Raw genomic sequence first — 22,601 nt, forward strand, 5'->3', positions numbered from 1 at the left:
TGTTAATGAAATAATTTTCATAAAAGTAAAACCAGGATCATATCCTTTCTTTCAAAAGTTCAAGGGCCTGCTCTTTTCTTCTAAACTAAATTTAGACTCCTCATCCTGGCACTCAGCTAATCTACTTTCTGAATTCATCTCCTCTCTCTACTAATTTATTTCCTTTATGCAGATTAATTCCTATCTCCTCTTGCTGTTCTCAAGAAAGATCCCTTCTCTTCCACTTTGCCCTCACTGGCCAGAATAAGCTTTAAAATACACATAAGCTTTAAGGTATAAATTAGGGGGCTTCAATCCCTGCTTAAGTCTTTTCAATGTCTCCCTATTGCTTCTGGAACAAAGACAGAGGCTCTTTGCGCTGTGACTCTCTCCAGGTACTTTTCCTCTCAGGCACGTGGCCTTTGTCCTGCTCCCTGCCTCTGAGGTTTCGCTCTTCGCAGCTTTCGTGCCTTCTCCTGGCCACCTCTTGTCCTATGGGCAAAGCAGAGTTTTTCAAAGAGCCTTTCCCACATCATCCCAGAACAGCACCAGCCCTATGCTGCCCTGCCAATCACACCATCCTGTTTATATCCTTCATTACTTTTTGTTTCTATCTGAAATTATTCTGTGATTTTAAAAAGGATTGTTTACTTTGGGTTTTATAAAATTGTAAGCTGCAAGAAGCCAGGGCTGTTGTCCATCTTGCCTTACAACTGTGTTCCCATCACTCAACACTGTGAGTCTCTGCTTAATAAACATACATTGGATGAATTAAGGAACCAGTGCTACTTATTCGGCTTTGGTTACCCTCCTTGCCCATCTCTGCCTGTTGAAATAATGCCCACTTTTCAAGAACTGTTTCAATGTCTTCTCATTCCTTGGTCTTTGTCTCCAAATATTATTCTCACTCTAGACATTATCACGTACCTCAGTGGCCTTGCCAGGGTCTGCCTTGCTATTTTAAACCTTCCATTAGACTTTAGACTATAATTTTCTTGAGCAATAGGGTTTTGTTACATTAATCTTTACATCTCATGATTGTGCCCCTTCCCCACAAAAATGTCTAGTTGAACACATGCTTAACACATTGAATTAAAAGGCAAGTGATGCCACAAGAAATAATGCTAAGATTTCACAATCGAATTCATGTTATAGTTACGTGGTTTTAGGGTTTAAAAAAATATCTTTGTGGAGTAATTATTAACATAAATCATTTTATGATATTTAATGGTACCAGTTAATAGTTGTAAAAGGCAGAAAATGTGAGTCACATAATTCTAAGAAAAAAAATCAAAGATTTCTTTTTCTTTTTAGAATTCAATAAGTGGTTCCATGTATATGTGTATTGAATAGGCCTAAGGAAATCATAATATAAGCTTGACTTTAATTAATTAATTAGTTAATTAATTTTGGCCGGGGCTGGGTTTGAACCTGCCACCTCCAGCATATGGGGCCAGAGCCCTACCCTTTCGAGCCACAGATGCCACCCAAACTTGACTTTAATTTAAAAAGTAGAAATGAGTAAATAGCATTTGATCACTCTATTTAAAATTATCAAAATACCCAAACTGTATTCAAGTATAATTTCCTAGATTCCCCTTACTGCCCATTTCCAGAGGTGATACACATTGATATGACTTGTTTTATTTCTCTCGTGTCTTACACGGTATGTGTTTGCTTTATTTTTACCTTTCTGGACTTTAACAGGATATGTGGACCAGGCTACATCCCCGTGACTCTTGGTGCTCGGGACATTCTGCATCCTGTTTGTGTTTGAATCTCCTTGTTGCTGTTATTACTTTATCAAATGTATAAGATATAAGCTTTTCTTTTCTATTAGCATTTCTAATTACCCCTAAAGATGGACATTAACTTGGCAGTAGAAATAATACATTTTGGAGCACACTGGTGGAATTCAAATGTTATTGTTGGTTTCGATATATACTGCGATATTCGCAGATTTAAGTGTATGATGTCTGAGATTTCTCCAAAATAATCAGAGAAAGAGAGAGGGAAGTATGTGGAGATAAAAGAGAAAGATTGGTCCCTAATCAGTCATTCCTAAAGTGGGTGATGAATACTTGGAGTTCCCTATATAACTCTCTCCATTTTTGCGTGTGCTTAAAATTTTCTCTACTAAAAGATTAAAAGGGAAAAGAGTCACATTTGCTCCTAGGGAAATACAATTAATTTTAATAGCAGTTTTGAAAAAGGAATTCAGGGACAGAATCGTTTTATTTTGAATAAATCACACAGCAAATCTTTTAATCAAGTGCCAGAAATTGTATTTAAGTTTGCGACGTTCCCCTTGTTTATTGGGCTCCGGTTCCTTATTTATATTTGCCGTATTTATAAGTCCAGCATTCCAGATCAAGCTGCACACTGTCTCCTTCACGACACACATTTCTACAGCTACTGCAACGTCATGGACAATCTGGTTACAGTCTTGAAATCAGCACTCTCTTTCCCTCAAATCTAGGTGCATACCATTCAACTGCATGTACCAAAGACTTCCCAGAAATCTTTTCTCTCTAATGGGAGTTCCACCTCAAATGGAAATACTCTATTGAGTGGGTGATTTTTTTAAAAAAAGATTTAATGTGTGTGTTAAACTTAGGCCTTTAGTGAATGCCAAAACTGTGATCTGTCAAGAAAATGTATTATTATAAGTAATTTTAAAACATAGTTGAATGAATGTTAAGAAACTTCAAAGGGGGTTGAATGAAACTTCGAATGCCATGCTCAGCTGGGACCCTCTTTTTTTGCTCCTGAATCACTTGAATTGGCCACAGTTGTCTATAAGCCCAAAGAAGGCCTCTGTTGGTCTTCAGAGAAGCGTCATGCACTAGCTCCCCAGTTACTTACACAGCCAATCATTGTCTGCAGAGCAGCACATGTCGAATCATTGCATCTGCCACAGCCCTACATCGTCCCTCTGGTTCCGTCTGCCTCTCTTCCCAGCCCCTACCACCTCTGAACATTGGATAGTTCCTGATCTTTGTTGCTAAACCACTTGTCTAGCCACTCTGGACCTTGTTTTGAGTGATTCTGGGTAGTAAGTCTCAGCAATGATTGGGTTTCCCAGCAATTCTTTCTATTCTTATCTTTCCCAGGAATTTCTCAGAATTTTTTCCTTGCTGATAAGTTTTTCTTGTTTATTGGGGCTGCAGTAGATGAATTCTGATTTTAAATTTTCTTGCTTGTTTATTTCGAAGACAGAGGGAATCAGCGGAAGGCACTGCTTACCATTTTGAGCTAGAAATCCGACTCAGACCCTCCCTCTGATTCTCTACTGCTCAACCTCTGCATGGGCCTCAGCTGCCTCCGCCATGGAAGGGGAGAGTAACATCACAGAACCAGGAAAAAGGAGCTTGATAGCCTCTCTTTTTAGCCCCTTTCCTGCTTTAAAATACTCAGTTCTAAGATATTTATGTTGTTTGTGAAATTAGACCCTCGACTGGGGAACAAGAGGGATGAAGATGCCGGCCTCGCCCTCCACCATCTTCCTGTGTAGTCACAGTGGTTATTTTAGGGCAACCTACAATGAATTCACTGGCCTTTCCCTTCCCTTGGTCCTTTATTTCCTGCTGTGTTAGACGTAGTCTTTATTTCCTGCACTTTGATTGCGACTACTGTGAGAACACCACCACGATACTCCTGCTGCTGCTGAAACAATAAAAATAACAATAATAATTATGATAGTATCAGTTAAGATCTATTGGGGAATTACTATGTTCCAGACACAGTGCTGAACACAAATTCTCACTAAAACAACTGTACACGGGGTGGCCATAAAGTTCACATGCACTTTAAAATAGTGTGTTATTTGAAACAGTGTAATTTAAAATTGTACCCAAACTTTATGGACAACCTGTATATGATGTGCATGGTATAATAATGAATGTATCTATAGTATGTATAATAAATGATGGAATACTTAATTTGACCAATATAGTAACCTGAGGCTCCGGGAACAACTTATTCATGGTCCCACCACTGTGAGAGCCAGGCTCTTCTGACTCCAGAATCCCTGCATGGAACGATTATGCTGTTGCAGAGACTGGAACGATTATGCTGTCGCAGGTCTCTGCAGGTGCTGTTTGGTAAATATCTTTGTCCCCTTAGGCTTGGTTTATAATTTGTGTCCCAACACAATGGCTGGCACAAAGTCTTTACTAAATGACCATTAAATGAATGTTTGTGTTCGTACACCAGCAGGAAGTAGAAGTCTAACAGACCATGACACTAAGGGAAATACATGTATTGGAAGATTATATATTAATTTTATAGGGTTTTTTGGTAGTCAATCAAGAGAGAAAATTTTGGTGCATTTAACACCCAGAAATGTAGACTTTCCTCAATGTTGAATAGTTTTAGGTGATTCGTTTTTTTACTTTTCATCTTTTCCGCTCTTTAAAAAGTATTCACTTGCTTAAATTATTTTACACTTTATTGAAAGGTTTTCTGCTCATAAGAAGTACACAAATTATTACATACAGTTCGACTTATTTTCCCAAGGTGAACACACCTAAGTAATTAACTCATAATCCCAGAAACAACACTAGTAAAACCTCAGAAGTTCCCTCATGGTGTCTTTCCGGTACCACATTTATTCTGTAAGGATAAGTAACATCCCGAATAGGAAACACCATGGTGTTGTATTGATTGTTTTTAAATTTCGCATAAACAGGATCACATAAATTTTTTGGATTTGCGCAATACTGTCTATGCTTGTGAAATAATAAATTATTCTTTCTAATTGTTCTGTAGAATTCTTTCATAAAAATATATTTCATATGCCGGAGGTGGTGGGTTCAAATCCAGCCCCAGCCAAAAACTGCAAAAAAAAAAAAAAATTGAATGTACATATGTGTTTTATTGTAGAGGAATGTTTGGGTTGTTTCCAGTGTAGGGCTGTAATAACAGCAATAATGTAAACATTCTTTTATAAACCTTTTGAACTTGTGTACCTAAAATGGAATTGCTCAGTCATAGAGTTTGTTATTTTTTTTTATTTTTTAATTTGTTTTGAGACAGAGCCTCAAGCTGTCCCCTGGGTAGAGTACTATGGCATCATAGCTCACAGCAACCTCCAACTCCTGGGCTCAAGCGAGTCTCCTGCCTCTACCTCCCAAGTAGCTGGGACCACAGGCACCCACCACAATGCCTGACTATTTTTTGGTTGCAGCCATCATTGTTGTTTGGCGGGCCCGGGCTGGATTCTCACCCGCCAGCTCAGGTGTACGTGGCTGGTGCCTTAGCCTCTTGAGCCACAGGTGCCGAGCCTGTTATAGTATATTTTATAAGACACTGCCACAATCAATATGTTTATGAGTGCCATATTGATAACCTCCTTTGTGTAATATATTTGAGTTCCAGTTGCTCTTTATCCTCTTCAACACTTGCCTTCATCTTTTGTAGTTGAACTGTTCTGGTGGTACTTTGTGATTTTCATTTTGCATTTTGGGGTTATTAGTGAAATCGCTTACTTTTGGATATGTGTGTTGCCTTTTTGGGTCCTCATCATATATTGTTTCTCATGTATTTGTCAATAATTTATACTTGCTTGTCTGCATTTTTCTTATTGATTTGTTAGAGTTCTTTACAAATTATAGACACAAGTCTTTTGTAGGATACCAACAGGGTTACCTCTCCATTTGATCTAATTCAGCATTGTGTGTCTTCGCCAACCTGGACAAAGCTGGATCTCTACCACATATGTGCCCAGTTCATGATAGGTGGAAATGCAGAGAAATGCAAGCTCAGAGTTTAGACATTCAAGAACTGGAAGTGGCCCATTGGCTTCCATTCACAGGCCATTGACCCAAAAGGAAGCACATGGGCACAGCTAACTGCAATAGTGGCGGGGGAAGGTACAGTTTCCAGCTGAATGGTCATGTGCCCAGCTAAAACTCTGTTTCTGTGAAGTAAAAGGAAGAATGGATTTGGGGGGGAATCACTCAGGCAGCTACCACTATTTAGGTAAGTTGTGTGATAAGTAGTTTGGGGAAAAGACAATCTAGTTAGTGGGAGATGTGCGTGTATGTGATAACGGAAAGTTATTATGAAATAACCAATAAATAGAGGTATACATTGCAGGGATGAAGGAGTAATTTAAGTGGGAGATTTGAGAAGGCTTTGCAAAAGCAGTTCTAGTGGATAGAGCAAGTGCAGAATTGCAGTCCCAATAACTTGTAGACTTGAATATAAGACAACCATTCCGTGAACTTAAAGAATTACAAGGTATTGGGGGTGAGTATTGAAAATAAAGCTCGAGGCAAGAGGATCTCTTGAGCCCAAGAGTCTGAGGTTTCTGTGACCTGTGATGCCAGGGCCCTCTACCCAGAGAGAAAAAGTTTAACTGTGCCTCAAAAACAAAAACAAAGAAAGGGAAGAAAAGAGAGGAGAAGAGAAGAAAAGCAAAGCAAAGCTAGAAATGAGCATTGGAATCAAACTATAGAGAACTAGGACTTTCATGCTTAAAGAATAGGGGCCTTCTTCACCAGTCAGTGACAAATAATTGAAGTCATTCAAAAATTCTATTCGTTTGTAAAGTCTCAGTGAGAAGTACTATACATCTCAACTTCCTTTTTATAGATAACTGGTTTATTCTCCACTTTTTAAATACACCCTGAAACAATCCAGTAGTATGTGAAAATCCAGGCTTCGTAATTTTGTTTCTTCAAGTAACTAAAAGAAATTCAGTATAATGCAACAGTTTCATTCCAACCACCCCGGGGAATACTGGAGTGGAGGGAGGGGTGCCACGTGGTACAGCCAAGAAAATCTTCATGAGAATGAGAACACCTCCTGAAAAGGAGGACTCATGAAGATGTAAATAATCCAAAGTGAAATCGAGCTCCGATGCAATATTTTGATCTGAAGTTAGAAGCTGATTAAGGTTTTCATAAATTTAAACTTATCTGTGCAGTAAATTTTCAAGGGGTATAATTAGAGTCACGTCCTTCCGAGGTCTGTGGGGGAAATTCCCATCACCATTGATGAGAATTGTGCATAAAGATCATGGGAAGCGCACGGCCCTGGGGTTTCCTCTAGGACAGCCTGTAGGATTTGTTATGGTTACTTTAATGCACGGGTCCTTGGAGACACTGATTTCAGTTCTGTCTCTACCTTCCACATGCTGGAAATAACAAAAGTGGAGAGCGGGAGCCCTGGGAGATGTGGCTATCTTTTTATTCTTTCTTCTTTATCTATGATTGATTTATTATCAAAGAGGAAACTTCCTGCTCTACAAATGCCAAGTCATAAACAACAACAAAAAGAATCCAACTACGGGAAGGAAAAAAATGCTGCCCTGTGTTCGCGAAGTGACTAACTTCTATGGGAGTTAGACCTTCTCTGAGAAGGAAGGTCATTTCCTTAAGCCGTCGGGACACTGTCGGTTCTGAGGCACAATCATGGGTCAGAACGCTTGGCAAGGGAGATTCAGAAATGTCTCTGTGCAGAGGCAACAGGAATTTTACCTAGAGTCTTGAGCTAAGTGGCATATGATGAAGAATTATAGAGTAAAACTATGGTATTGGGTAAAGCAAGGGGAGATTGATGGTTCTAAGGACAGACAATCTTCTGTTTCCTCACCCAGCTGTTAGCAAAGCTCTCCGGGTCGTAGTTCTGGATCTTCTGCTTTCTTTCCATGCCTACTCACTAACTAGGAGTAGGTTTTGGTTTTGATTTAGGATGGAAACGTCTCCTCTGTAATCCTGGCCTGTAATCCAGTGTTTCTCATCTGATACTTTCCATCTCTGGTTACTTAGGAGCAGAATCAGCATGTAACCTGCCTATCAATTTCTACTCCCCTTTAAAGAAAACAGACACACCTCGTTATTTTTGCCAGATGGTAAATGTCAGACATGGCAGATGTTCAATATACATTACTAAATGAATAAATAAATGATAGATTTGTAAAACCATAAATCTCTGCATGCATTTTTTTCCTTATACATTTTAATATTTTACACATGATAATCTCTGAAGACTGGTAAGTGGTAGGTGTCAAAGAATCAGCAAAAGCAAGTGGGAATGGGGAGATGGTGTCTGCTGGAGAGCGTTTTGTTTTTCTTGAGAAAAGGTCTTGCTCTGCGACCCAGCCTGGAATGCAGTGGCACGATCAGAGCTCACTGCAGCCTCTAACTCCTGGGCTCATGTGATCCTCCTGCTTCAGTCTCCCACAAAGCTGGAATTAAAGTCCTGTGCCACCATGCCCAGTTAATTTTTAAAATTTTTTTGTGTAGAGACAGGGTCTCACTACGCTGCCCTGGCTGGTCTTAAATTTCTGCACTCCAGCAGTCCTCCCACCTCTGCTTCCCAAAGTGCTAAGATAACAGACATAAGTGACTGTACCCAGCTTGGTTGGAATTTTTAAGAGGTCAGATTCATATTGCAACGATTTCTTTTAATCTCTGTCCTAGATGGAAAAAAAAAAGTGATGCATTGCTTTAGTCATTTACTATGATTCCAGCTTGTTTCAAGGCAGTTCTTGATTTCAAGAGGTTGCCCTGGGTAAATGAATTAAATTCTTTTAAGCCCTTTATGTACGTTAACCGAATTAACCCTCACAAAAAAACCTGTTGTCAATACCATAATCATTCTGATTTTCTATACTGGGAACTTAAGGCACAAAGAAGTTAAAGGCTTTGTCAAAACCTCATTGAAGCTAAATGTTGAAGTCGAAATTTAAACCCAGCAAGTCTAGCCGCAGAATATTTTCTTAACCACAACACTATACTGGCTCATGGGATAATACTCCAGCAGAGATCTAAACAACAACAAGAGAATCCCAGGAGGCTTTCTAGGGGGAAGTGCTCCGTGTAGAAGCAGATTCTGACGAAGCAGATTCGGACTGCAGGAGGACTCTGTTTCACAGAACTGGAAGGCCAGTGGTAAAGCATGGAACTCATTGAGGGGAAGGCGGTAACAACAAGATGTGTGGCTTGCAGACTTTGGTAAGAATGTTTTATCTTAAAAGGTACAAGTGAATCTTTCTAAGAGTAGAATGTGAACGTTTTAAAACAACAACTAAGAAAATGACATGAAGGCTGTGTTAACCAGTTTGATGGAAGTGTTTTGGATTGTGTGTGAAAACCCCACACTGTATCCCAGAAGTGCATTAATGTACATAGTTACCATTCAATTAAAAAAAAAAAAGAAAAGAAAAAGAAAAAAGACACAGGAGGGTTTTAAGAAAAGGTAGGATATAACTTGATCTATGATTGAAAGTGATATAAGGCCTGCTTTCAGGTGGAGTGGAGAACCTGAATACTGAGTGTAAAATAATACTTCAATATATGTCAAAAATCACACACAGACATATATGGAGAGAGGGAGATGGAACATGAGAACATCTTCTGATTTCCTAAAACTAAACTATGTGGTTCTCAAAATTGCTTACCCACTGAAATATATTTTAGCAAAAACAGGTCATAAAATCATTCTAATACTCTTTAAAACATTTTTGGCATTTTAGGAATTGCCGATCTTTTGTTTGATACGGCTGTCACCTGCTACATGAGGCCCCCACCTGAGCCACGACTTGAGATAAAGAAGCCCTATCAACATTTCTACCACGGACTTCTGGTTAAATTGATGGTCATTAGGTCCTTGGCACCCAGCTTTGGTTGCAGGTGGGAGGGGGCTGGGGGAACTGTGTGTGTGCCACAGCCAGCTTTGCCCTCCACTGCTGCTGGACTCTGGTCCTGCACATCAGCCTCACTGTGTCCCAACATCACTTTCCCTGAAACCTTTGTCACCGTCACAAACATTGGGCAGCTACTGAAGCAGGCAGGCACCAGATGTGTTCTTACTGCCGGTGCAGCAGCTGCATTGTGGGTCTGCTCAGCTGCCGTGGGACGGGGAGATGGGAACCTGTATCTGTTCCAGAACCACGAGGAGGTCTGATAGTCACCTAGTCCAGTTGCTGATGGACTAAGTGTTACTCAGATGCATCGTTCTTTGGCAACATATACAGAAATGTTTCCATATTCTAACAATTGGCACAGCTGCATCCGTATGTACCCTGGGTGATGAACAGTCCTGCTCAGGCTTTGAAGAAAGTGCCGGGGGTGGAGAGAATGGGTCATACTCTGGATAGATTTTGAAGGCAAAACCAAGAGATGTTGCTAACAGAAAGCACAGAAGCTATGAAAGAGGCATCAGAGACGACTTGCTGGTGTTGGCCCGAGTGACTGGAAGAGAGGTTGGGGGAGGGTCAGGCTTTGTGAGTGGAAACGAAGCCCTAGGTTATAAACACATCACGTTACCTGCTTATTCAGTATCCGAGTGGAGCTTCAAGTACCTGCTTGATCTATGAGTCTGGAGTTCAAAGGAATGTTTAGAACTTTTCCAGGAATAATTAACTTGATAACTTGATGATTTCCATTCACATGGTTAGAATCATAAGTCTTTTGTTTAAGATAGGAACTGAACATATTCAGGACGACCTATTTCAAAGATCATAAATAGAAAAAAATAAATATTAACCAAACCATCTGTGTGAAAGGCTGCACAACAGCTCAGCCTCCTGATGTTTAGCTGGAGTTTAGTTGGAATATAGGGGTAAAGCCGTACATGGCTTACTGACCAGGTACGTCACTCCATTCACTTATTCCTGACTCAAGAAGCAGGAGCTCAAAATGGATAAATCAAGATTTGATGGAAAATCTACTATTAGCATATGAGATAAATGTCAAATCTATACATGCCAGGCCTGAAGGCAGAGATTAGTGGGCCGAAAGTACAGTTTTAAGATGGAAGGCAGGAGGTGCAAAGAAGAAAAGCTTTCAGGATTCTCATGACACATCAGGACTGAAAAAATCAAAACAAAGCAAAACAAAGGTAGTTCTCTTAGAGAAACATGTCCCAGAGAGAGGACTCTCAGAGGAAGTGTTAGCACTGCTTGACATTTCTTTCACGTGCCTCTAAAAGCATTTTTTCTTGAATTTTAATTTGGGATGATTTTTGCGAAAGAAGAAATCACAGATCTGTGAGTACAAAGAAAATGTTTTGGGAAAATAATCAATATGGTATTTCCCTGTGCAGTTTCTTAAGAAGAAGTGAGAAGTTGAAGGAAAGGACTGTCACTGTTGGGAACCCCATCCTAAATGACACAGGACTTTGCTTCCTCCAATAACTCCTTGTGCAGTTCTGCTCATCAGGCTGCTTCTGGAGGACCAGGAACCCCCCAAAATCATTATGAAGAAGCAAGCAAATGAACTGAACCCAATCAGACAGATAAAACTTAAGCAGTTTTTCCTTAGGCTTCCTACCAGGTGCAGTATCATCGGGAAAGGAGAGGTCTGATATACAAAGGTGTTAACACGATTTGGGTTTTCCCTCCCATTCTATCTGCATTTCTAGAGTAAACCACAGAAACCAGTAAGCATTTCCAATAGACTTAATCCTTGGCTAAATTTTGTTTTCCATGTCTATTACTATTAATGTAAGTCTTGTGTTTCAGATGGAAACAAACAAGAGCAAACCTTTCCCTATCCATAACGGAACCATAGCACTGCGAAGTCTGCAAGTATAAAACAAGTATAAGCCATGAATCCTTCACTTTGTGGGTTGTTTATTAGTATAGAAAGTGCTATTGCTTGAATATGAATATCATTTAGTGTAATAAAACATAGAAAGACAAATTACTGTGGTCCAGCTTTGGTTTGGTCTGACAGAGCCCAGCGTAAACCATCAAAGACTGTCTTGGAGTATCTTGCTGTCATGATTCCGATGTGTTCTGATTTCCTTCTGGAGTCATAAACTGCACCTTTGGCACAATAAGGGACGAGTTATTTCTTCGGATAGAGTTATTCCTCCTCATGGAATTGTTTCTTCTCATGGAATTGCGCTTCCTCAGAGAATTCTGATGGGACAGTTCGCTCTTTTGGAGGGTCTGAATAAGGATGGAAGGCTTCTCATCCAGCTCTCGGGCACTGCATCGAGGAGCAGCTACTTTAACAGTGTTGCCAAATTTGGAGTAGTCCACAGAATATACCCCTTCCTCCTCAGTCACAATAGACACAAAGCGGTGGCCCCATTGGATCTCCTCAGCAATGTAGGAGGTCCGTGCTTGTGTGGTAATGCCAGTAGTTTCCACCACTCCCTCCAGGATGACTATGACCTCCAGGTCTTGGTTGGCCAGATCAGTTGCTGAGATATCGTACAGAGGGCTGCGCTTGTCAATCACGTGGCAGATGATCAAAGGGGCCACCAGAAAAATGTTATTGCTCTCGATGGGGTTATCGACAGGAATGTCCAGTTGGTGAATGGGCACCACCTCCCCTTCAGGGGTAGTTGTTTTCTTGACCACCTGGATCCGCACTGAGGCACTAATGATCATGCTTTTCCGCAGGTCACCCACTCGGAACATGAAGCACAGCTTGCCGTTTCGGACGGCGATCACAGCATGGCGGCTGAAAATCAGAGTTTCTGCCCTCCTGTGAGCCTGAGCTGTTTTCATGAAAATGCAGCCTAACATGACCGCATTGATGATCAAACCCACAATGTTCTGGAGAATCAAAACTGTGATGGCCAGAGGACACTCCTCTGTCATCATTCTCCCTCCGAATCCAATGGTCACTTGAACCTCAATGGAGAAGAGAAAAGCAGAGGTGAAAGACCTGTGAGGAATAATATCAGAAAACAACACCTTCAGGTCACATGGATAATGAAACAACAGGCCAAGCTCAACTTTTCATTTTCTTCCCCTGAAGACTTCTCAATGCTTTTGGGAAGACTAGCTAACTTAACGCACAATGCCCTCTCTTGCTTGCTCATTCTCTCTCTCTTTCTTCTGCATACATCTACCTCCACACTTCTGGCATCCCATTCTATTCGACTTTACTAGGTCTTGGGCCTACCTGTGTGGAAGCATTAATAAAATAAACATACATATTTATAGGGTGTACCAATTTTACTTCGCCAAATACTTTGCTTTCTCAAAGGTACAATTTACTTAGTAAAACTTTCTAACAGGTAGGTGTTTATTATTTATTGAATATCTATGTTTAAGACACTTGAGTCATATGGAAGGAAAGGGGTAATGAGTGAACTTTTTATTATTTTTAACCATTAAATCATACGCCTTAGCTAACACTTATTTTGTACACTATATAGAGAAAGCACGGTGCTAAAAAGTGGTACAAGCACATCATTCAAAAATACTAGTTTTTTTTGTTGTTGTTTTTTTGAGACAGAGCCTCAAGCTGTCCCCCTGGGTAGAGTGTCGTGGCATTACAGCTCACAGCAACCTCCAACTGCTGGGCTCAAGCAAGTCTCCTGCCTCAGCCTCCCGAGTAGCTGGGACCACAGGCACCCGCCACAATGCCTGGCTATTTTTTGGTTGCAGCTGTCACTGTTGTTTGGCAGGCCCAGGCTGGATTCGAACCCGCCACCTTAGGTGTATGTGGCTGGCACCTTAGCCACTTGAGCCACAGGCACTGAGCCTAGTATTTTCAATTAAAAAAGAATGATGTTCCACTTGGAAGTGTTTCTTATCTTGTTTTGTTCTCTAAGTGATTGGGAGAATATTGCAGCTATGAAAGGAAGAATTAGAAGTGGAAATTTGTGTCTCCATCAAGATCATGTACTGGCACCTAGCTTTACAGCCCTTCACAGATACTGTATTTTGTATAAGTTGAATATGTGTGGAGACCTTCAAAGCATCCAGCAAGTTAATGGAGTCCATGGGTTCCATTTTCCCAACAGCACGTGCTCCCCTTTGTGTTGCTGTGTCACATTTTAGTAATTCTCACAGTATTTCAAACTATTTCACGATTATATCTGTTATTGTCATCTGTGATCTTTGATGTTACTTTGTAATTGTTTGGGGGGGGGCACCACAAATCATGTCCATGTAAAACAGCTATTTATTGATTATCTTAATCAATAAATGTGTGTTCTCACTGCTCGACAGACCAGCTATTCTCTACCTCTCCTTCTCTTACTTTGGGTCTCCCTATCCCCTAAAACACATCAATATTGAAATTAGGCCAATTAATAACCCTTCCATGACCCCTAAGCGTTCAAATGAATGGAAAAATCATACATTGCTCACTTTACATCAACAGCTAGAAACAATTAAGCTAATGAGGAAAGCATGTTGGAAGCCAAGACAGGCTAAAAGCTACACTTCCTATGGCAAATGGTCAGCCAAGTTGTGACTGCAAAGAAAAAATTCTGGAAGAAAAATTAAAAGCGCTATTCAGGGAACACACAAATGATAAGAAAGCAAAACAGCTGATATGGAGAACATTTGAGTGGTCTAGATCCAAGCCCCCTACAACATTCCTATTGGCCAAAGCTCAATCTGGAGCAAGAATCTCTCTTCAACTCTATGAAGGCTGAGAGAGGTGGGAAAGCTGCAGAAGAGAAGTTTGAAGCTAGAAAGCTAGCTTCATGAGATTTAAGAAAAGAAGCCGTCTCCGTAACATAAAAATGCAAAGAGAAGGAGCAAGTGCTAGTTAGAAGCTATAGCAAGTGATTCCAAAGACCCAGCTATAGTAATTGATGCAGGTGGCTGCACTAAACAATGGATTTTCAATGTAGATAAAATAGCTTTTACTGTGAAAGAAGGTGTTACCTAAGAATTTAACAGCTAGTGAAAAAAAGTCAATGTGTGGCTTTAAAACATCAAAGGACAGGCTGACTCTTGTTAGGGCAGCTTGTGAGTTTAAACTGATGCCAATGCTCATTTATCATTTTGAAATCCCTAGGGCCCTTCAGAATAATATACTACAATGCTGGCTATACTTTAGCATTGTCTACTGCATATCTTATGTCTTCCATTGAGACATAATACTCAGATAAAAAGAGGTTCCTTCCAAAATCTGACAGTGAGCCTAGTCACCCAAGAGCTCTGGTGGAGATGTATGTACAAAGGGTTGAATATTATTTTCATGCTTCTGATACAACAGCCATCCCCCGGTCCATGGGTCAAAGACTCATTTCAACTTTCAAGTCTTATTATTTAAGAAATAAATTTTATAAAGCTATGTGCACCACAGATAGTGCTTCCTCGGATGGGTCTGGGCAAAGTAAATTGAAAATCTTCTGGAAAAATTCACCATTGCAGACACCATTAAGAACATTCCTGACTTCTGGGTGGAGGTCAAACATCAACATTAACAGGAATTTAGGAGAAGTTGACTCCGACCCTCACGGATCACTGTGAGGTCTTCAAAACTTCAGCAGAAGAAGGAACTATAGATGTGGAAATAGTAACATAACTAGAATCAGCAGTGGAGCCTGAAGATATGTCTGTATAGGTGCAATCTCATCATGAAACTTGAAGGGATGAAGAGATGCTTTCTACGGATGAGCAAACAAAGTGGTTCCTTGAGGTGGAATCTGCTCCTACTGAGGATACCATTAACGCCGTTGAAATGACTGACTTCAGTTTTGGAAGAAGTTCTGCTATGAGTAAAATGCTACCAAACAGCATTTCATGCTAAGAGAAATCCTTCCTGAAATGAAGAGTCAAACAAAACCTCCTTGTTTTCTTATTTTAAGAAATTGTCACAACTACCCCAGCCTTCAGCAACCAACGCCCTGATCAGTCAGCAGCCATCAACACCCAGGCAAGACCCTCCACCAGCAGAAAGATTCTGAAGTACTAAAGGCTCCTATAATTATCATTTTTTAGTATTAAAGTATTTTTAAAATTATGTATATTTTTAGACTAATGCTATTGCACACTTAACTTATAAAGATATGTTTCTATTTTATGCATATTGCACACTTAACTTATAAAGTTATGTTTCTATTTTATATTGCATAAAATATATAGTTATATTTTATATGGCAGAAAATAGAAACATAACTATATTTGCACTGGAAAACAAAAACATTATATAACTCATTTATTATAATCTGGAATCAAAACTGCAATATCTCAAGGTATACGTGTGATTCGTATGAACTTGAATCCTCTCAACGTGGTCTAGTCTTCCAAAAGAAGCAAAGGAAAGGGACCAACATGTGTCAGGATGTTGCTGGGAAGCTTTTCCAAACTACACATGTTCTCCATATCCGAGCAAATAGCCATTGATTTGGGAGACTCAGTGTAGACCTGGTTAAGACGCTTTCCAAAAGCTCTCAGGTGGTTCTGACTTATCCCCTCGGCTGAGAAGCACAACATTTGGTTATTATTAATTTGTTCACTTAACTACCTATCTTGTGCTGCCATGGCTTCTTTGTAGAAACAATCTTTGCCCACATGCTCTATTTCCAACTTCTCTAATTTCACAGGAGACAAGCCATATGTCAGCCATCTGTCAAAGTCTTATCTATTTATTAATGCCACAGGCAACGAGTGAGTGAAATGTTTAAACATTTGAGTAGTTTCCACACAATGCACTTTGGCAGGAGACCATGAGTGGTAAGCAAAAATACGCAAGCTACTTTTGGTATTAGCTTTTAAATGGAATATAAAAGTTGCCGTTTTTTCTATTTTGTTGCTAAAATGATTCATATAAAACTACAGTGATTGCTTTTTGCACTAGATACACACAAGGTACATGGTATGGTCCTAAAACATGGTAAAGGATAGGAATGGACCCCAGAGGAGGGGCATGGATACAAAATGAATTTTTGATACTGCATCCATACTTTGGAGATCAGTCTACTGAAGAATATCCCAAATGTTTTGTTTCAGTGGCTTGAGAGACTATTCCTGTACCATGTTTTGTGCATTGTGTATGAAAGAATTTAATTCTAAACATTACATGTGATGCAAGACTCAGATTTTTATTGACACCTGCCACGGTAAGCGATCTCCAGAGATAACAGTATTTAGCTGCTCCTTTGTTCTGTTACAGAGAAAGTGAGGCTGAAAGAGAATGAGAAAGAGAAAATAGGTTGTTCTATTTACTGACTCACATTAAAAAAATCATCTACATATATGAAAGGGAAAATGAGTCACCCTAAAATGAGAATGGTCACATGGGATTTGGAAACAGTGGTGAATAACCATTTCTAATTGGGAAGATATGGCTGCACACTGAACTTAAAAAGGGAAAGGAAATACAAAGAATTAGAATTATTCTTAGTCACCTTTGGAATTTCCATTGGGAAAGAATTAAGATTTTCCTGTTTCTGTATGTCAGTGAAAAAAAATTGTTATTATCTATGGTTTGTTATATTTAAACTATGTGGAGATTAAAATATGAATAGAACCCTAACATTAAAATAAAATCAGTTGGCGTGGAACAAGCTTAAAAGATGTCAAATAATTTTAAGTAAGAAGTGAAATTTAAAATGTTAAAATTGTTAAGCTGATAATATCATTTCTGTCCCTTTGTGTTTTGGATGCCATAGCTCATAGTTGTCCAAATGTTCACACCAGCAGGAACACATCAGGAAAATGAATATGCATCAGAACACATCGTATTTAAAAAATACAAGGTACCAGCAAATAGCTTTTAATAACTAGTGCACTCTGTCAATGTCTTTAAAAAAAACGCTATTGAAAAGGTATCACTTTTGATGATATATACAACATTTAACAAATGGCTTAATAACTTCTTATTTACAAAATGTAATCATCTTGTGAATAAAACCCGTCATCTGTTTTCAAGGTTTATTGTCTATTTCTTTCTATCTATCAATACCTACTATTTCACTTAGTCAATTTATTAAAAATGTATTTTGATATAAACATGATTCACCGATATCAGTGCCAGGAAGTTTCTTAAAGAGACATATCACAGAAAATAATAGTTGACCTTCAAATCTCTCTTAAACATTTTAATAGTTATTTTAAATATTTTATTTCCTTTAGATCTGGTGTACTGATGATAACCTAAGTTTTTGTTTTTTTTTTTTTTTACCTACGTTGTCTTTGAAACAAAAGTTTGAGAAAAGAAAATAATTACCTCCTCGATGGTGAAATCAATGGATCAGTTTAATATAGTGTTTGCTCCTCAAAATTTGACCTGAAATCTGTGGTGTGTGATCTGGGGACAGTAGTGCTGCGTTCCCTTCCTGAGAGGGTGACATTGCAGTTGCTTAGCAAACGGAAAGGTGGATAAGCTCACAGTCTGGGGTCTGCTTCTTGCAGTAAGATGCTAGCTTCATTAAGATTGCAGGGTCATTAAAGTCCTTATTCTTCACAGAGTCCTGGCAGCAGGGATGGTGGTTTTTGAAGTGTCTTTGAGCATTATGTGAATTTAGAATGTTATTCAGAAAATGTTCTGGAAAAGTTTCCAGTATTATTCCACTATTGTTCCACTTTGAAGTAAGTATTTACTCAATTGATATACATTATCTCTTTTCATCTTCCAACAAAACAAATGAAGACACAAATCGCCTCAACTAAACATTTTAGGGCATGTGAAAGTATGCAGGGGGAGCACTGAACTCAAATTCACTTTATTTGTCTTTGAAATACTTATGATAGAAGAGAAGGCAACTGAACTCAAATTCACTTTGTCTTTGAAATACTTATAAGAGAAGGCAACCAAAGTTAGGTCACCTAAGAACAGTCTTATTTTTTATTCTATTAAAACTCTGAAAGACCAGAGATTGCTTCTACTAATCCCTTCCCCAAAACTTTTGAACCAATTTCCATTAAAAATCAGTGTTTTTGAGTTCTGAATCTTAGCATAACTTTAAATACTGGATCAAATGAAATCAGCTATGTTATCTTAACAAAGAAGGACTTCTATGTATTTGTTATTTCAGTTTTAGATTTTTAATCAAGGACACTCCCTCCCCCACTATCTTCCCATTTTTCCTTATTATTTCTGAAAATATCACGGGTAAATGAAGTCTGGGAAAAATATTATAAGCATTTGCATAATATTTTTAGGGATCAGAGATATTTATTTGTAGACACCGAAACTATGGACAGCAGCTATTTCATAAAAACCAAACGTGTACTTTTTGGAGTAAGTCTCTCTGTGGAATCTTTTGAACTACAACAATTTTTTAATAACTGGCATACTATTTTGAAGGCAACCCGAAAGGACCAGAGCTCCATATTATCAGAAGCTTCATCCAGAAAGCTGCACTTAAAAAGATTTTTAGTGTGTTAGTTGTTTAGTGTTTAGTTGTTCGTTATTTTGCATTTTTGTTTCTGAACATTCTAAAACAAACCTTTCATTTCACTTTCAACAAAATCAACAGAGAGCTAAGAGAAAGGGACCTCTAGGGTTTCTTCCTCTACAGCTTTCACCCCCTGCTTCAGCCCACTGCCTCCTTACCTGACGTTAGTCACACACACAGCGGACTCCAAACCACCTTTCTCCATGCCACTTTTCTCCATGTAAGCATAGATGTCCCCGTGGGCGAAGGCCACCAGCCACCACATGATAGCGAAGAGCAGCCAGCTGCAGAGGAAGGACATGGTGAAGATGACCAGCGTGTGGCGCCACTTCAGGTCCACCAAGGTGGTGAAGATGTCCTGCAGGAAGCGTCCTTGCTCGCGGATGTTCTTGTGCGCCAGGTTGCAGGCCCCGCTCTTGGCGATGAAGCGGGCTCTCGGGAGGCGGTCTCGGATGCGCGGCTTGCGGAGGTTCTCCGCGGCGATGCGCGCCAGCACGTACTCCTCCGGAATGATGCTCTTTCGGGCCAACATCGTCCCGTCACCATAGCCAGCCTATGCACCTGCCTCAGATCTGGCTCTCCCTCCCGTCCTCCTGCACAGGGGAAACGCTGGTTAAAAACTTAAAAACAAACAACTCCTCTCCTCACCTCTTTGGTCCTTGCACGGAGGGATATGTCTCCGCATGGACCATCAAAGGTTTGCTTTTATTAATCCAAATAGGAATCTAGTTCGGGATTGAATGCTGGGATCCCAGAGAAATTATTTGGTCTAACTCAGAACTACTTCAATTTTCCTTATCATTCTGAACACAGGTGGACACAGCCTTAGTTAAAATCAGAGGAGTCTTCTCCTATAAACACAGGCTCATAGATAATTTTCTACGATGCACCGCGTCTGTAGATTACTGCTGGGATACAAGCACGTGGCGTCGATGATGAAAATTAAGGCCAGCTGGGCACACGATCGATCCACTTATTAAAGTCTTTCGATGATGTCGCAATATTAAAAGTAAAGAGAAATTCTTCTCCCTTATTTTTAGAAGCAAGCAAAGGCAAGGCCGTGGTCCTTTGCAAAGTACAACATGTGCCATGTAATCTGACAAAATAATAATGAGCGATGTGCCGTGGAACTTAAAAATTATGAAGAATTATTTTAAATTTAAAGGAAGCATGAGTTGCATTTTTAAAAAAGCCGACAAAAAAGTTTCCTGTGGAACTCATAATATTATAAATGGAAAACATTTTTTAACAACGAAGGGATGAAACGTACAAGCTGCAGGAAAAAGCCCGACAGTAGCCCGCGGGCTGCGGTGGAGTTAAATAGGGAGTGTGCCCCCCAAAGTCCGTCCAGCAATGTAAACCTCTGCTGTGTTTTGCATTTTAAATCATTTGCAGGGACTCCGACAGCCCCCCCTCCCCTCCCCGGGAGGAGTGTTGAAACTTACAGACTCCAGGCAGCGGGCGCGGAGGGACCTCCTTGCACACGCCAGCCGACCGCGGGCAGGTCCCTGGCTCTCCCATCCCCGACGCGGGAGCAGGGGACAGATCCGGGGGCTGCTTGACCTAGGGAGAAGAGTTAAAATAATAAAAGGTGCAATTGAATCTAAACGCGGGGTGGGCTGGAGGAAGGGGGATGGGTGTAGATCTTCCCCTCCCCCTGCTCGGCTCAATTCTCTTGGCAGCAGCCGCGGGCGGAGGAGGGGCTGATGGCGGGTGATGCGCCACAAATCAGCCTCCCAGTTTGGGCTTTGAAGCGCGCCAGAACCCAGAGGCCGCGGACGGCGCGAGGTGGGGGCCGGACAGGCGGGGGCGAGGGCGAGTCGGCGGAGGTAGGGACAGTCGGGAGGGAGGGCCGAGTCCGGGAGGGCGGGACCTGGAGGGCCAGCTCTTTTCTCGGTAGCCGCGACCCCCTGCTGCCAGCAGGACACGCAAGTCTTTAAAAGGCTCTCCGCTGGGGGAGAGAACTTTCTGAGTCCAAGTTCACTGACGTAAAGACATTTTTTATTTTTTATTTATATTTTATTTTGTAACCTGGGTAGATAACTGGGCTACTTCAGACTGAAAAAAAGAAAATCAGATATAAAGGTCAGAAAGTATTCTTCCCAGACGTGTGAGCTGTGCGCATAAACCATTTCATTTACACGAAATCCCCGTGCAGTGGGGACCGTACAGGTGGAAGACCGACGTTGTGCCATCCACTGTAGTGAACTGTCTTGACCAAATCAAATCCAGCGCGCGGGAAAGAAAACATCCCCTCTCCCCTTCCCCAGACAACGACTCGGGTGTGGAGGGGAAGAAAGAAAGAAAAAAGAGAAGAAAAAAAAGTAGAAACAAGGAAACCACGTAGTCTCTTCCAATGAAGATATTTTACCCCAAACGCTGTCAGCCCTTGAGCACTTTAAAGGCCATTCGGGTCTTTAGTAATTGGTTGCTTTCTGATTACGGCGTCTTCCTCTCCTCTACCTTGTCTGAGCGATAAAACAGGAATTGCGCAGAAGAAAGGGTGTACAGTAAATATCTATAGCTTTTTGAAAAGGAGCCAGCAAAGACAAATGTGCTTTCTCCCACAGGTCAAGCCTCCTGATTTTGGCACTTGCGTTAATGGAAACTTTAATTCTTGGAAATTTCATCTATTTTCCAAGACTCGGGGCCTAAGTGTATGGAGCATAAACAGTGTGCTCATTTAATTACTAAAAGACCTAAAATTAGTCTTCAATGAAAGCAAATGAAGAACGATTTTTTTCCCCTTGTGGTTAGATCTGCTTAACCCCTTCGAGCCTGGGGCGCTAGTGTGTTAGCTTTCGTTTCCTGCACTGGCATTAACTCTGCAGTAATTCACGCAGTGGTTTCACCACAAGTGTGGGGAATCCTTTTGCATAGTCAATCCCCCTCACTATTCTATTTTACAATTTAGTTTGGTCTACCAATTATTATTCATTATTTTAGTTTAGGGAACGTTCGTTGAAATCTTACTTTGTGACATTTTTTAGGTTTATATGTATATGTAGAGATATATAAATATTTCATAGTTGCTACTCTGAAGAGACAGGTGTCATGTCAAGACAAGACATTGATATAATAACTCTAATACAAGTAAAGATGTCGGTAAATGAGGCAGGAAATACAGCAAAGTGCCATGGGAAATCACAGGAGAGAGGAAATTTAACACTAGGCTCCACTTAACACTAGGAAGCTAAGGACAGCTTCATGGTGTACTTGGCATTTGATCTCATCTTTGAAAGACTAGATAAATTTGTGGCATACAGAAAAGCAGAGAGATGACATTTCACAGAGTGGGCATAGCATGAAGAAAGTCATGGGGTATTGCGAAGACTGCAGCATGTTTTAGGAACAGAAGCTAAATTGTTCAGCATTGCAGTGAAGTCACCAAGACAGCAGGATGGGACCCTTGGGTCCTAAGCTCCCTAGGTGTTCTCTTTCACTACTATTCCCTAAACTTACTGAGTTATTTGCGCACGTTTCATTTCCTCCCATCCTTGTACCTCTTCCCTTAAACTGAGGACTGTTAGAGGAGAAGGCTGTGGCTTGTTCATCTCTGTACCAAG

General features: G+C 40.4%; 1 protein-coding gene across 2 annotated transcripts; it reads right to left on the reverse strand.

The window, feature by feature from the left end:
* Nucleotides 1-11,227: 11,227 nt before the first annotated feature.
* KCNJ8 (potassium voltage-gated channel subfamily J member 8) lies at nt 11,228-20,829 on the reverse strand. Of its 2 annotated transcripts, XM_003792452.2 has the most exons (3): nt 20,481-20,829; nt 19,194-19,628; nt 11,228-12,611 (listed from the first exon to the last, which is right to left on the reverse strand). In XM_003792452.2, exons 2-3 carry the CDS (start codon nt 19,565-19,567, stop codon nt 11,711-11,713), a joined length of 1,275 nt encoding a protein of 424 aa, XP_003792500.1. In that variant the 5' UTR covers nt 19,568-19,628; nt 20,481-20,829; the 3' UTR covers nt 11,228-11,710. The 2 variants fall into 2 exon arrangements, with proteins under 2 accessions (XP_003792500.1, XP_023370494.1); XM_023514726.1 differs by lacking the exon at nt 20,481-20,829 and having other exon boundaries at nt 11,544-12,611; nt 19,194-19,936.
* Between the last annotated feature and the right edge of the window lie 1,772 nt (nt 20,830-22,601).

This window comes from Otolemur garnettii, unplaced genomic scaffold, assembly GCF_000181295.1.
Source record: "Otolemur garnettii isolate 467f Iridium unplaced genomic scaffold, OtoGar3 scaffold00057, whole genome shotgun sequence".
NCBI classification, from domain to species: Eukaryota; Metazoa; Chordata; class Mammalia; order Primates; family Galagidae; genus Otolemur; species Otolemur garnettii.